This window comes from Pecten maximus, chromosome 14, assembly GCF_902652985.1.
Source record: "Pecten maximus chromosome 14, xPecMax1.1, whole genome shotgun sequence".
NCBI classification, from domain to species: Eukaryota; Metazoa; Mollusca; class Bivalvia; order Pectinida; family Pectinidae; genus Pecten; species Pecten maximus.
The window spans coordinates 28,919,386-28,934,538 of NC_047028.1; the positions used below are offsets into that span (position 1 = coordinate 28,919,386).

The 15,153-nt window shown below is 37.2% G+C and overlaps 2 protein-coding genes and 1 pseudogene across 2 annotated transcripts; 1 reads left to right on the forward strand and 2 right to left on the reverse strand.

The window, feature by feature from the left end:
- Positions 1-659: 659 nt before the first annotated feature.
- Positions 660-15,153, reverse strand: part of LOC117341851 — a 31,345-nt pseudogene continuing 16,851 nt past the window's right edge.
- Positions 7,122-8,657, reverse strand: LOC117341849. Its single transcript, XM_033903710.1, has one exon. The coding sequence runs from the start codon at positions 8,583-8,585 to the stop codon at positions 7,122-7,124; it is 1,464 nt and encodes a 487-aa protein (XP_033759601.1). The 5' UTR covers positions 8,586-8,657.
- On the forward strand, positions 13,459-14,673 carry LOC117341850 (immunoglobulin superfamily containing leucine-rich repeat protein-like). Its single transcript, XM_033903711.1, has one exon. It carries the CDS (start codon positions 13,459-13,461, stop codon positions 14,671-14,673), a length of 1,215 nt encoding a protein of 404 aa, XP_033759602.1.

Below are 15,153 nucleotides of genomic sequence, written 5' to 3' on the forward strand. Positions count from 1 at the left end.
TGTATGTGTGTTAGACATCGTGTCGTGGTCTAGGTGTAACTATGTCATGTATTGTGTATGTGTGTTAGACATCGTGTCGTGGTCTAGGTGTAACTATGTCATGTATTGTGTATGTGTGTTAGACACTGTGTCATGGTCTAGGTGTAACTATGTCATGTATTGTGTATGTGTGTTAGACACTGTGTCATGGTCTAGGTGTAACTATGTCATGTATAGTGTATGTGTGTTAGACATCGTGTCGTGGTCTAGGCGTTACTATGTCATGTATTGTGTATGTGTGTTAGACATCGTGTCATGGTCTAGGTGTAACTATGTCATGTATAGTGTATGTGTGTTAGACATCGTGTCGTGGTCTAGGCGTTACTATGTCATGTATTGTGTATGTGTGTTAGACACTATGTCATGTTCTAGGCGTAACTATGTCATGTATTGTGTGTGTATGTTAGACACTGTGTGTTGTGTCTAGGCGTAACTATGTCATGTATTGTGTATGTGTGTTAGACATCGTGTCATGGTCTAGGTGTAACTATGTCATGTATTGTGTATGTGTGTTAGACATCGTGTCGTGGTCTAGGTGTAACTATGTCATGTATTGTGTATGTGTGTTAGACACTGTGTCATGGTCTAGGTGTAACTATGTCATGTATAGTGTATGTGTGTTAGACACTGTGTCATGGTCTAGGTGTAACTATGTCATGTATTGTGTATGTGTGTTAGACACTGTGTCGTAGTCTAGGCGTAACTATGTCATGTATTGTGTATGTGTGTTAGACACTGTGTCATGGTCTAGGTGTAACTATGTCATGTATTGTGTATGTGTGTTAGACACTGTGTCATGGTCTAGGTGTAACTATGTCATGTATTGTGTATGTGTGTTAGACACTGTGTCATAGTCTAGGCGTAACTATGTCATGTATTGTGTATGTGTGTTAGACACTGTTTCGTAGTCTAGGCTAGACCCTGAGATCTTGTTTCTGTTAATGTCTATCGACAGATGGACAGACTACCACACATATCACATATAATCGTTATCACTGGGAACACCGTACATATCACAACGGTCATATGGATGCTAGATTCAGTAGTTGGTGGATACTGAATCTTGCCCAAGACATATGAATCAATGAATTCATTCATTACTTCATTCCACCACTTCTTGTGTCATCTTCTGTCAAATTCAGGTGGGACATTCTTAGTTGGCTTTCCCTCAGTGGAATCCATTCCAAAGAATTCCATCAAAGCTTCTACTATGTAGGATCGAATGATAAATTAATGTGAAGCCCTTGTCATTGTCATAATGATTTTTCTTATCCACGTTGACATCCTTTTTACCCATTATTATTTTCCCTGCAAACATTGTGCCCTTGTCATGGCATTCAACAAACAATTTGTCAAATATCAATGTTTAAAAGTTCATGGCTAGATGAAACATTTCAAATGAGATTGGGTACAGATTATCATACCGTTCTGACGGAGAAAAGCTTCCTGAACGAAGAGCTTTAGCTCCTGAGAATCTTTCCCTGGTCAGTTGATCCCCACTTATTTGAATTTTTCCTGTTCCATTCCAGTCTGTCTACTGATTTTGTTGACTTGGGATTGATAGTCATCCAAAATCTTAATAACATCATCATAACATTGTTCGTTGGTTGGCACAACGTGTATTCACCGACAATTACACTTGGTGTAATTTCTCTTAAAAATCCAAAGCAAGGGAGATAATCCAAAGCAACACGAGCTATCAAAACTGAGTAATCTCTTTTTAGCAAGGTTTTGTCCATGTCTGTCGGAATGTAATGGTCATAAGTAAGGTCTTTTACTAACCCCTGTGTCTCTGTTGGTAAATCATGAAATGTTTCTTGTTGAATGATTGCGACAGAGGCAAAATAATGATACATAACCTTCGATTTGTCTCCCCTTTTTAATTTTGATTCAACACTAAAATTCACGTTGTCGCCTATCAAACGAAAGTGTTTCCCACCCTTCACTGCATCAATGACATTTGTGTAGCACTCTTCACCAATCTTATCTACAACTCTAGACAATGTAGAATAGGAGGAGCATAAACCCAGAGGCTGAAATCTGTCAAAGACCTGGAATAGAAAGGAGACTATAAATGGCCAAGTTGATCAAACTTACATGAACATTCATAAGATGAACATTAAATAGTTTGGCTTATGGTTTAAAAAATTCCCTAGTTCTATGAACAAAAACTAATTCAAGTGGAAAATCTTGGTTAAGAATGATTGTGGAACCAGGTTCTGATATTGTAAATGAATAATGCTGACGATAAACAAATTGAACACATGAAATAAATACAAATACACTGTAAATCAAACTGATGATAAATGAGGAAAATCATGATATTCTGTGTAAGCCTAAGGTACTGGGGTCAGAGGAAACTCATGATATTCTATATGTAAGCCTCAGGTACTGGAGTCAGAGGAAACTCAGGAAATTCTATATGTAACCCTCAGGTACTGAGGTCAGAGGAAACTCGGGAAATTCTATATGTAACCCTCAGGTACTGGGGTCAGAGGAAACTCATGATATTCTATATGTAAGCCTCAGGTACTGGGGTCAGAGGAAACTCATGATATTCTATATGTAAGCCTCAGGTACTGGGGTCAGAGGAAACTCAGGAAATTCTATATGTAACCCTCAGGTACTGGGGTCAGAGGAAACTCAGGATACTGATGATGAACCAATGGTACACATAAAACTGAAATTAAATTAAAAAAAATTAATGCAATTAAATGAATCTGATGATTAACTTAATGTTCTCAAAACTAAAACACCAAATAAATTCAAAGATCATACAATTCAAGTAAAATATAATAAAAATATAAAAATGATATAATGACTATGAATTTAGGAGCTCATCTATATGATCGGTGAAAAAAAAATCATCAAAACTATTCCAAATACAATCTCATAGTAATAAGAGTATTGTAAATGAATAATACTGATGATAAACCAATGGTGCACTTAAAACTGAAATAAAATAAAAGATTAATGCAATTAAATGAAACTGATAATTAATAAAATGTCCTAAAATTTTAACAAAAAACAATTCACTGATCAGACAATTCAAGTAAAATACATGTACATGTATAATAAAAATGATACAAGAGGCCCAGAGGGCTGGGTCGCTCACCTGGATATTTGAGTAATTATGGCAAAATAAACTAATTTAAGTTATACCAGGTATTTCAAATATGTTCCTACTTTTGAACTGCCTCTGCCAACAATGGTTCAATCTACAGGTGAACCAAATCCTATTATTCTCGAAAAAGAAAAAGATTTCTAAACATTTTTTATTTATTTTGCTATTTTCTCCTTTTGGGCCCACTTTGTCCTATCCCAACATAATCACATCCTCCACTTATACAACATTAGATCTCCTTTAACCAGTAATGCTCCAGACAAAATTTTACCAAAATACATTCATTTGTTCAAGAATAGTAGGGATTTAAAGGATTAGCCTTAATTTTCCCTACTGGGCCCCACCTCTCCAGCCCCCGGGTAGCCACAGCCTCCATTTATACAACGGTTGATCTCCTTTGCCAAATAATGCTCCAGACCAAATTTCACCAAAACCAATACAGGCATTCAGAACTAGTAGGTATTTGAAGGATTTACCTTATTTTCCCCTACTGGGCCCCACCCTGCCTGCCCCAGGGGAGCTACACCCTCCATTTACACTAAGTTTGATCTTCTTTGCCAAATTTATCAAAATCAATTCTGGCGTTTAAGACTAGTAGGGATTTAAAGGATTTGCCTCAATTTCTCCTACTGGGCCCCATCCCTCCGGCCCCTGGGGAGCCATATACCCATCGCTTATATAACTTTTGACCTCGTTTACTCAATAATGATCCAGATTGAATTTCATCGAAATCCATGCAGGACTAGTAGAGATTTAAAGGATTTACCTCAATTTCCCCTATTGAGCCCTGCCCCTCCTGCGCCAGGGGAACCACACCCTCCATTAATACAATGTTTGATCTCCATTGCCCAATAATACTCCAGACCAAATTTCATCAGAATCAATTCAGGTGTTCAGGGATTGAAAGGAAATGTTTACGGACGCCGAATGCCACACCATCGCATAACTCACAGGCCCTTTGGGCCAGGTGAACTAAAAATCATCAGGTATTTATCAAGATAGTGAAAACTTCTATTGATCATTTATGGAGGAATAAAGTTTGTTTGTGATTGATAATTGAAGTATATATCAATATTGTAATAATTCTCAATATTCTTTTTTACACTTTCCAACAGAAGTTGGTCACCTTAACAACATATTTATAAACAATGTGTTAAAGAATTTTATAATTTAGTAAAGAGAAGATTCTCCCTAAAAAGTTATCAAAATCAACAAGAGATCCCAGAGGGATCTTGGCGCCCACCATTGAATGATCCTTATAGGTTCCATGTCAGATTGATCTTTTCTCTACTTTTCCCTTCCTTTAAGACTTACTAGTCTGTGTAAATTCAGAAACAGCCCTCTAGTACTTTTCAAACAAGGGGAAGCTATATATAAAATTTAAGATTTAGCGATAATGGCTGTCTGTCGACCATGTTGTTTTTGGATTGGTCCCAATATGCAAAACAAGGCACTGAGGGGAACCTACATATGAAATTTGAAAAAGATCCCTTCAGTACTTTCACAGAAATAGCGATAACAAACTTCAATTGTCAAAATCCAAGATGGCTGTCTGTCAGCCATGTTGTTTTCCGATTGGTCACAAAACGCAATTTGCATAACTAGGCACCATAATAATAATAATAATAATAATAATATCTTTTATTTAACCAGGGTAACATATTTAGACAATGTCTAGTTTACAACATGGCCCTGCATCAAATATATTTACACAAGCATGGCATAATTTAAAATAACGATATAATATAACAATGTAATAAATATATAATTATCATCACAGCTTAAATATGATTTATAAATGAACGCTTGTATATCACACAAGTGTTGCTGAAGGACATTATTAAAGCACAAGGAGTCGAATATACATACAATGCTAATATAGCAAAAGGTAAAAATTGACAGAATATACACTAATATAGTGTGAATTAAAATGGTACAATGAAGTAGGTGATCTAAAATTAAATTTAGAAGATTGAATATTACTATACTAAAATATCAGTGTAAGGGATGAATCACAGATATAACTATATATTCTATTAATAATCACAAAAGAAATATTTAGAAATTAAAACTAGACTAGTTGAAGTAATTTATAAAATATTGCAGTATATATATATATATATATAGCTGAGATTTTGAGAAGTAAAGCTGCAGGTATCTAGTTTTAAAAATCCCAATACTAACTGAGTCTCTAATAGTATCATTAGCTTCGTTCCATAAAATTGAACATGTATATACAAATGAACGTTTGAAATAGTTTGTTCTGGCTGTTGGAACATACAATTTGTTTGATATAGAAGATCTAGTGTTTCTGCCATTCACATTTTTTACATAAGAAAACATGTTTGTTAAAATACCTGGTGATTCACAATGTAAAATTTTGTAACACAAAACCATTTTTCTAAAATCGTAAAAGTCTGCAATTGGCATCCATTTTAATTTTTCAAAGAGGGATTTGGAGGGAGTAAGAATATCTCTAACATTTAATAATATCCTGGCTGCTCTTTTCTGTAATTTTAAGACCATATCTATGTACATTTTGTTGCTAGGTTTACTCCAGACAGTTGAACAGTATATAAAATGGGGGGAAAACAATACTGTTATATACGTTGGTAATGACATCATCTGACATAAATGACCTTAGTCTTCTCAACACACCTATTTTCTTGGATATTTTCTTTGTCATAAATTTAATATGCTCTTTCCATGAGAGACAACTATCAATAAAAACACCCAGTAACTTTGCACATTGGACAGTTTCAATCGTGAGATCCCCAACTTTCAAAATCAGCTGCCGACATCTTGCGAGTTTTTGAGAGGATCCTATCATCATACATTGGGTTTTTGTTAAATTCAGACTTAATTTATTATCTTTCATCCACTTAATCGTGTTTGAAAGATCTTCTGACATTTTAGCTTCTAGACTTTCTACTGTGTCCCCCCTCACACTCTGCGATGTATCATCTGCGTACATCATTGCTACAGAATGTTTTAAACATTTTGGGTAATCATTAATGTTTAAAATAAACAGTAATGGCCCTAAAATTGAGCCCTGGGGCACACCAATATCAATAGGGAGAAAATCTGAAAGTACACCGGAGAAACTCACAGCTTGTGTCCTTCCAGTGAGGTACGACCTAAAGAAATTTAAGGCTGAAGGTGATACACCATATGCCTTGAGTTTATGTAAAAGAACACTATGATTAACTGTATCAAAGGCCTTGCGAAGGTCGATAAAAACTACACCAGTAAGATACCCTTCGTCAATATTTCTCAACCATTTATCTACCACACTAACCAGAGCGGTCTCTGTAGAATGGTTTGGTCGAAAACCAAATTGGCTTTCACTTAAAAGTTTATTTGTAGTTAAGAAATTGTAAAAAGTATTATGTACATGCCTTTCTAATATTTTACTTAGACCTGCCAGTACAGAGACTGGTCTATAATTGTTCACAGAGGTGGGGTCACCCGCTTTAAAAATCGGAGTGACCTTTGCTCTTTTCCACTCTGAGGGAAATACACCTTTAGATATTGACATATTAAATAAAAAGGTAAGAGGAGATACAATAGCTTCTCCTGCACATTTCAAAAGTTTAACAGATATGCCATCTACCCCCGTGGCTTTGCCATCGGGCATGTGTTTAATTTGATTACGTACAAAATCTGCCGTAATACTTGGAATGATATATGGTATCTCAGTATCAAAGCTCTCAATGTCCGGAAGGCGGTTGTCAAAATGTTTACCTATATCGGTACCAATATTGCAAAAGAAATTGTTGGAAGCTATTGGCTACATCAACTTTATTATCAATTAGAGTTCCATTAACATTGAGATTTACTGAAGTGTTAGATTTTTTACTGGGAAGAAATTCTTTAATTTTTTTCCAAACTTCCTTTGAATTTTGAGAGCATTGCATAAGAGCCTCGTCTAAATAATTTCGTTTAGCTTGTCTAATCTTTAAAAGTACTCGGTTCTACCTGCTCTGAACAGTGCCCAATCAGAGTCTGACTTAGTTTTTCTAGCTTTGTCATGCAAATAGTCACGATTGTGCATCTCATTAATTATATCGTCATTAATCCATTTTTCAGAATGTGCCTTGACCCGTTTTTCATGAAACGGTGCGTGCTTGTCAATGACACTCATAAAAAGGTCCTTAAAAGAAGCCCAAACATCATCAACATCGTCGAAAACTTCAATTGAGCTCCATGGAACCTGCTGCATATCAGCAGCTAGGTTTTCGAGGTTAACATCCTTGAATTTTCTGTATTTAATAGTCGTGTGAGCCTTGGGAGCAAATCCTCTGGTTTTTCTAATAGTATAAACCAGATGATGGTCACTGATTCCAAGGGGAATAACTCCAGACTCTACACATCCAAATGAATCAGCTGTGTATATGTGATCTATAAGAGTTTTTGAATCCTTACATTCCCTTGTAGGAACAGTAATTTGCTGATTTAAGTTGTAAAGCAACATAAGATCTTTCAGCCTGGGAGATTTCTGCTGATCAATGTTAAAATCTCCTAAAACAATAATGTTTTTATTTTCGGTTGATAGTCTGTCAATAACTGAATCAAAATGATCAAACCAGTCTACTCGTTCATTTGGTGGTCTGTAGACATTTACACATATAATTGGTGATGAATTTTTCTGTTGAATTTTTATAGAAAGCAGTTCTAAGGTTCCAGTAAGGTCAACACTATCCTCACTTGCAGAAATGTTGTCACGAATGTATGTGGCAACGCCACCACCATGCCTATTTCTATCCTTGCGAAATAAGTTATATCCTTTGATCAATATGTCAGAATCGTCTATGGTGTTGTCAAGATGACTTTCTGACACAGTAAATATATCAAAGGTATGGTTCCTAAGTAAAATCCTAAGGTGGTCAACTTTGTTAAGGAGACCCCTTACATTAAGATGCCCAAATGTCAAGCCCTTGGGGAGATCTTGGATAAAAGTATCTGATGCCTGGTAAAAGTCATAAAATGTGGAAAAATGATCCACACAGCCATCACAAATCCATTCCAGGTTTACCTGTGGTTGATTTGTAGTCACACAGGCAGAATGAAACAATGCTGGACAACTGACACAGGTAACAGAGTCCAGTTGATATACAGGTAGAGTACATTGAACACAGTTCATTCCCGTACCAACAGGTAAGTATGTTCCAGGTGTGACACTAGTACTGCCAGGTAGGGGATTACTGCCTTGGTGAATGGGCCCAGGGTTAAGCTCCACGTCATTAGAAAGAATGAGACACAGGTGTAAAAATAGGTAAAAACTGCTCATTCCCCTTGTTTTCTGTGACTTCTTACTAGTATGTATAACTCCATGTAAAAATGTTCTTGCTAAAATTTCTCTTCCAAAGCATAAAATTTTTAAATTTAACACCGGCCAGGTGTTTTCCATGTTGGAATCCATTTGTTCACTAGGTTTTAGGAGATAGAGTCTACTGCTAACTTGGTAAAATAAAGCAAATAGCAGGAGAATAAATGAAACACCTCCACCCCCGGCGGCCATCTTTATATATACCATGGGAAACCTACATATGAAATTTCAGAAAGATCCATTCAGTACTTTCTCAGAAATAGTGATAACAAACTTCAATTGTCAAAATCCAAGATGGCTGCCTGTTGGCCATGTTGTTTTCCGATTGGTCTCAAAACGCAATATGCATAACTAGGCACCAAGGGGAACCTACATATGAAATTTGAGAAAGATCCCTTCAGTACCTTCTCAGAAATAGTGATAACAAACTTCAATTGTCAAAATCCAAGATGGCTGCCTGCCGGCCATGTTGTTTTCCGATTAGTCTCAAAACGCAATATGCATAACTAGGCACCAAGGGAACCTTCATATGAAATTTGAGAAAGATCCCTTCTGTACTTTCTCAGAAATAGCAATAACAAACTTCAATTGTCAAAATCAAAGATGGCTGCCTGTCGGCCATGTTGTTATCCGATTGGTCTCAAAACGCAATATGCATAACTAGGCACCAAGTGGAACCTTCATATGAAATTTGAGAAAGATCCCTTCAGTACTTTCTCAGAAATAGCGATAACAAACTTCAATTGTCAAAATTCAAGATGGCTGCCTGTCAGCCATGTTGTTATCCGATTGGTCTCAAAACGCAATATGCATAACTAGGCACCAAGTGGAACCTTCATATGAAATTTGAGATAGATCCCTTCAGTACTTTCTCAGAAATAGCGATAACAAACTTCAATTGTCAAAATCCAAGATGGCTGCCTGTCGGCCATGTTGTTTTCCGATTAGTCTCAAAACGCAATATGCATAACTAGTCACCAAGTGGAACCTTCATATGAAATTTGAGAAAGATCCCTTCAGTACTTTCTCAGAAATAGCGATAACAAACTTCAATTGTCAAAATCCAAGATGGCTGCCTGTCGGCCATGTTGTTTTCCGATTAGTCTCAAAACGCAATATGCATAAGTAGGCACCAAGGGAACCTTCATATGAAATTTGAGAAAGATCCCTTCTGTACTTTCTCAGAAATAGCAATAACAAACTTCAATTGTCAAAATCCAAGATGGCTGCCTGTGGGCCATGTTGTTATCCGATTGGTCTCAAAACGCAATATGCATAACTAGGCACCAAGTGGAACCTTCATATGAAATTTGAGAAAGATCCCTTCAGTACTTTCTCAGAAATAGCGATAACAAACTTCAATTGTCAAAATTCAAGATGGCTGCCTGTCGGCCATGTTGTTATCCGATTGGTCTCAAAACGCAATATGCATAACTAGGCACCAAGTGGAACCTTCATATGAAATTTGAGAAAGATCCCTTCAGTACTTTCTCAGAAATAGCGATAACAAACTTCAATTGTCAAAATCCAAGATGGCTGCCTGTCGGCCATGTTGTTTTCCGATTAGTCTCAAAACGCAATATGCATAACTAGGCACCAAGTGGAACCTTCATATGAAATTTGAGAAAGATCCCTTCAGTACTTTCTCAGAAATAGCGATAACAAACTACAATTGTCAAAATCCAAGATGACTGCCTGTCGGCCATGTTGTTTTCCGATTGGTCTAAAAACGCAATATGCATAACTAGGCACCAAGTGGAACCTTCATATGAAATTTGAGAAAGATCCCTTCAGTACTTTCTCAGAAATAGCGATAACAAACTTCAATTGTCAAAATCCAAGATGGCTGCCTGTCGGCCATGTTGTTTTTCGATTGGTCTCAAAACGCAATATGCATAACTAGGCACCAAGGGGAACCTACATATGAAATTTGAGAAAGATCCCTTCAGTACTTTCTGAGAAATAGCGATAACAAGAATTGTTTACGGACGGAGGGACGGACGACGGACCACGGACGCAGGGCGATTTGAATAGCCCACCATCTGATGATGGTGGGCTAAAAATAAACAACATTTACTTAGGCAACCATCTTCTGACAGACAGCCTTACTCTGACAGCCTGATTTCAGTATTAACTCTCCCTCCTCAACCTTGTTACGGTGAGTGTAAAACAGCATTATAATGATTCCCCCCATTCCTTAGTGACAGTACATGTACATTAATTAAACAAGAGGCTAAGAGTACCTGTATGGCCCATATGAATATTCTCCAGAAGAAAGAAGTATTTCAAAGAATTTGTTAGATTTCCACCACATACAGGCCCACCTTTTAGGTGGTTTATACAAAATGGTTCCCCTTCACCCATGGATGCTTCAGACCAAATCCTTTCTTTCTTACAGAAGATTAAGGGTTTAGAATACATGTGTAGTTAAATAATTTACTTTATTTCCCCTACTGGGCCCTATCCTCAGGCCCCCGGGGGTCAGACTCACCATTTATACCAAACTTGATTTTTAATCTGAGTTTTAACTAAACATCTTGACCAAATTTCATGAAAATCGGTCAATATATACTAAAGACAGAAAGGACAGATGGACAGACAAACAGTGATTACTATAGGACACCATATCTCCGACACTTAAAATGTTAACCAGGTTGTATATAGCTCTACTGTCTATTCAAGTCTTTTCAATATCTTTAATACATCTTTGTGATCCTTCACTCATGCATTTCATACCTGAACCACACACTAGTGTTGAGAATAACAGCCGACATAAACTATATTGTTCTGCGCCACGTACAATTTTTTATGTTATCTTATGACATCATCATTATTTGGTAAATACATTAGAGTAGCTAAATATAAATCTGAACAAGGAAGTTAATGTACAACACATTACTGAGCTGTCGTTTTTCACTCAAAATGGAGCATACATTCCTTTCTGTTGTCATTCTCCTGGTGTGGTCACTGCCAGCAGTGGACACTAGATGTAGTTTGTCTACATTGTTAAGTACATATAAAAGAATCTACTGTTACCAGGACCAGACCAATGTTATACCAAGTTTCCCACAATACAATGGAACCCTTAATCGCCTGGACTTTTATGGGGAGTGGATTGTTAGAAACTTGGACAAAAACTCGTTCTCTGGCATAACTTTAGTGAATCAGCTAAAACTTCAGAACATTGGAATACAACATTTGTCATGTGATGTGTTTATTAATGTTGGACAGGAACTGATCATTCTATACCTGGACAACAACATGCTGACTCATTTTCCTGCATGCTCAGTCAATAATTTGTACCATCTGAGAATATTGACCTTGAGTAAGAACTTCCTCACCTGTATTCCTGGACACAGTGTACCTAGCTCTTTACAACATCTGGACGTATCGTACAACCAAATATATACACTAAGTTCTACCATATCTACAGATGTCTACAACAAAAACAAGCTGAAAACTTTTAAAATCAGAGGAAATAAACTTCATAGGATCAGCAAGAATGAACTGCAACAGTTTTCTAGCTTAGAATATCTTGACGCACGAGAAAATCAGCTTGACTACATCCAACCAAGGTCATTTGTAACATCCGGCGGTCACCTTAAGACGATTTATCTGTCCCAGAACCAACTGTCCGGTGATGTTTGGCCATGTCTGAAACATTTACAACAAGTGAGAAATCTCAACTTGTCACACAACCAGATAGATCGTGTCGATGATAACGTGGTATCCAATATGGACAAGTCTACAGACATTTGATATCTCATACAACTTGGTTTCTGAAGTCGGACCAGCATTTGGTCATCAACAGACTTTACGGGCTCTGGTATTTCATCATAACGTGATCACTAGGGTTACCAAGGACATATTTGCTGCTGGAACAAGGTTTATGAACTCGTTTGACCTTGACCTGTCCTTCAATCTCCTGGTCAGTGTAGATCTGACCATTCCATATTGCTTGTATTGTACACTTTTAGTTCATCACAATAAACTCCATATGATGCGCCTCTCCTCCAACCAGAACAGCACCTTCAGTCTAATTGACATCTCCTTCAATGTACTAGATACAATACCTCCATATCTACCTAAGTGGACTAAATTTGACGGATCTCATAACCCATTTTCTACGACAAGTGTGTTGGACTTCCTCACTCATTTACCCGACCGGCCTATACATGATGTCATTCTTAAGAACACAACATTTCTGTGTAAACAAACCTCTATCCCAGAGATCAAGATTTTCTCTCAAATCTCACTGGATCTGGCAGACAACTGTGTTCCCTCTGAATACTTATGTCAACTAAGATCAAATGTGTCCAGTCCATACGGAGTAAGTATTTATCTGGACAGAAATGGAATTGAGACATTACAGGAATGCTCACTCAATGTATCCATATTGTTGCTGTCTTTGAAAGGCAATCACTTGAGTTTTCTGAATGAATTTATTTCAGAGAAAATGCCAGATCTCGCATACTTAGATGTAGCTGAAAATGGGATGGACTCGTTAACTTTAAATACTCTAGCTGGACAGAGGAAATTATCACATTTGAATGTATCCTTTAACAATGTACAGGAAATTCCTTTTACCATCGAATTCTATGTACCAAGAAGCTATAGGGAAACAATAATTTTTGATTTTTCCTCCTGCAATATTTTTAGCGGAAATACTGCCAGATATGAATTAGAAGGCGATTTCTATCGTTCAAAACTTGTTGTAGATATTAGCAACAATAGCTTAAAACATGTCATTCCTGTACGTTTTAGAAGCAGTTATCATGGTATACGCTATTCCACAATTCATCTAATTTCAACTGACAATCACATGGAATCAATCAAGGATATCATTGAATCTGATAACTCACGAATCTATGCCACAACTTTGGTTTTCGATTTTAGTAGAAATGAAGTTAAAAGTATTTCAAAGTTATTACAATGTGGGTTAAATATTCGTCTAAGGCGGACCAGGATGATAGTTAATGTTACCAATAACCTGCTGACAGAATTCCCCACATGTGGTTCTGTAGGAGACATTTCCTGTGTTTCTGAAGTACATTTGGATTTCTCTCATAATTTCCTCCAAGCCTTACCCAACAATGAAACATGTATACTGGACAAAGCTGTGATGTTAAATGTCAGTCACAACAGGTTCACCGAGATACCAGAACCGATTGCCAATTCCTCTACTCTCCAATACCTGGTTATGGCCTACAACAAGATTTCCAAAATAACGCCCAGGGCTTTTGTTGGACTACCTTACCTCAAAGAACTGGACCTGAGCTTTAACCATCTGACAGTATTTCCAGAAAGCATAAAGAGCCTATCACGGTTGGAAAAACTTAATCTGGCAGGAAATCTTATCCTTACAATCCCCGATATTAGATCATCCTTGTGGCCGTCTTTGTCTGTGTTCCAGTTCCATGGTAACCCTCTTGTCTGTTCCTGTTCCGCAGTCTGGCTGAGAAACTACACCTTCACCACAGACCTGGGACAGTGTAGTTATCCCGTGGAGCATGAGGGTAGCGCAGTGACCTGTCTGGCAACCTTGCCTTGTGATACAGGTCAAAGTGTTTATTCATCAAAAGAAAATATACAGGCATGTAGGACCGGATTAGTACTTACAAATGAGAACCAAAACCTAAAATGGGACCTTCCATCAGGAAGGGTACAAACTACACCACAATCCCAGGCCAATGTTGAAGTTTTCAGGGACTGTTATCTGGTAGCCAACTTTTCATCAGTAGGTGAGAATACGTGGGAAGTTTCGTATGGCAGTAATGAGACAGGAGATCTAGTGTGTCTGACACTGTCGGATAAAACCTGGATTAGTAACATCAGAGAATGTCTTGTGTTGGATCCAACAGGGGCTCGGCCAGTAGTGGCTACAGAGCAAAATTCTGTAGAAGCGGAAACTCAAACATCACACACTGCCCACAATGCAGTGATAATCACACTCTCCATAATTCTGGTTGCTGTTATTGGTACAGGACTAGCTATCTATATTGTATGTAAGAGGCGACGACAAGCTGTTACCAAACACAGGGGAACAGTACCAACCATATCAGGGGAAGAAAATACAGTATATGAAAACGGCAACGTAGGTGAGACGTCATTCAGCGGAGGTCCTGTGGATAGCGCGGAAGATGAACATTACTATGACTCTCTCCATCCCTCAAATACATAAGAAAACTAGTTTACATCCTCAGACATCATAGGAAAGCTGACATAAATCTTAGGTTCCTTCAAAAACGACCTCACTTCCAACATTATGCAGAATTTTACTCTCGAGCACATATCAAACCAAGGTCATTTGTTAAAAATCCGACTTTTAAATTTTTTTTATTTAATACTGTGGTTAATAACAAAACTAACTCAAATCCAAAAGATGGGTAGGACAAGCTCAAGTCCGAACTTTGGAATTATAACAATAAGCAAAGCAAATCAAACACCAGCTCAAATCAATGGGGATACCTTTTACAAAAACAAGCTCACACTTTGACATACATCAAAATAACTTTCTGATCAGAAGAAAAACAAGCAGACATATTAGATAGACAATCTTAAATGTATACATTGAATCTATAATTTTTGTATTGTTTTATTTATGGCCAAAAGTTTTTATCTTAAAATCTGAAAACTTGAAGACCCATCTTAACTACAAGTA

Bases quoted from the DNA above. Each gene is read 5' to 3' on its own strand.
- LOC117341849 (XM_033903710.1), bottom strand. From the start codon at position 8,585: ATGGATTCCAACATGGAAAACACCTGGCCGGTGTTAAATTTAAAAATT.
- LOC117341850 (XM_033903711.1), top strand. From the start codon at position 13,459: ATGATAGTTAATGTTACCAATAACCTGCTGACAGAATTCCCCACATGT.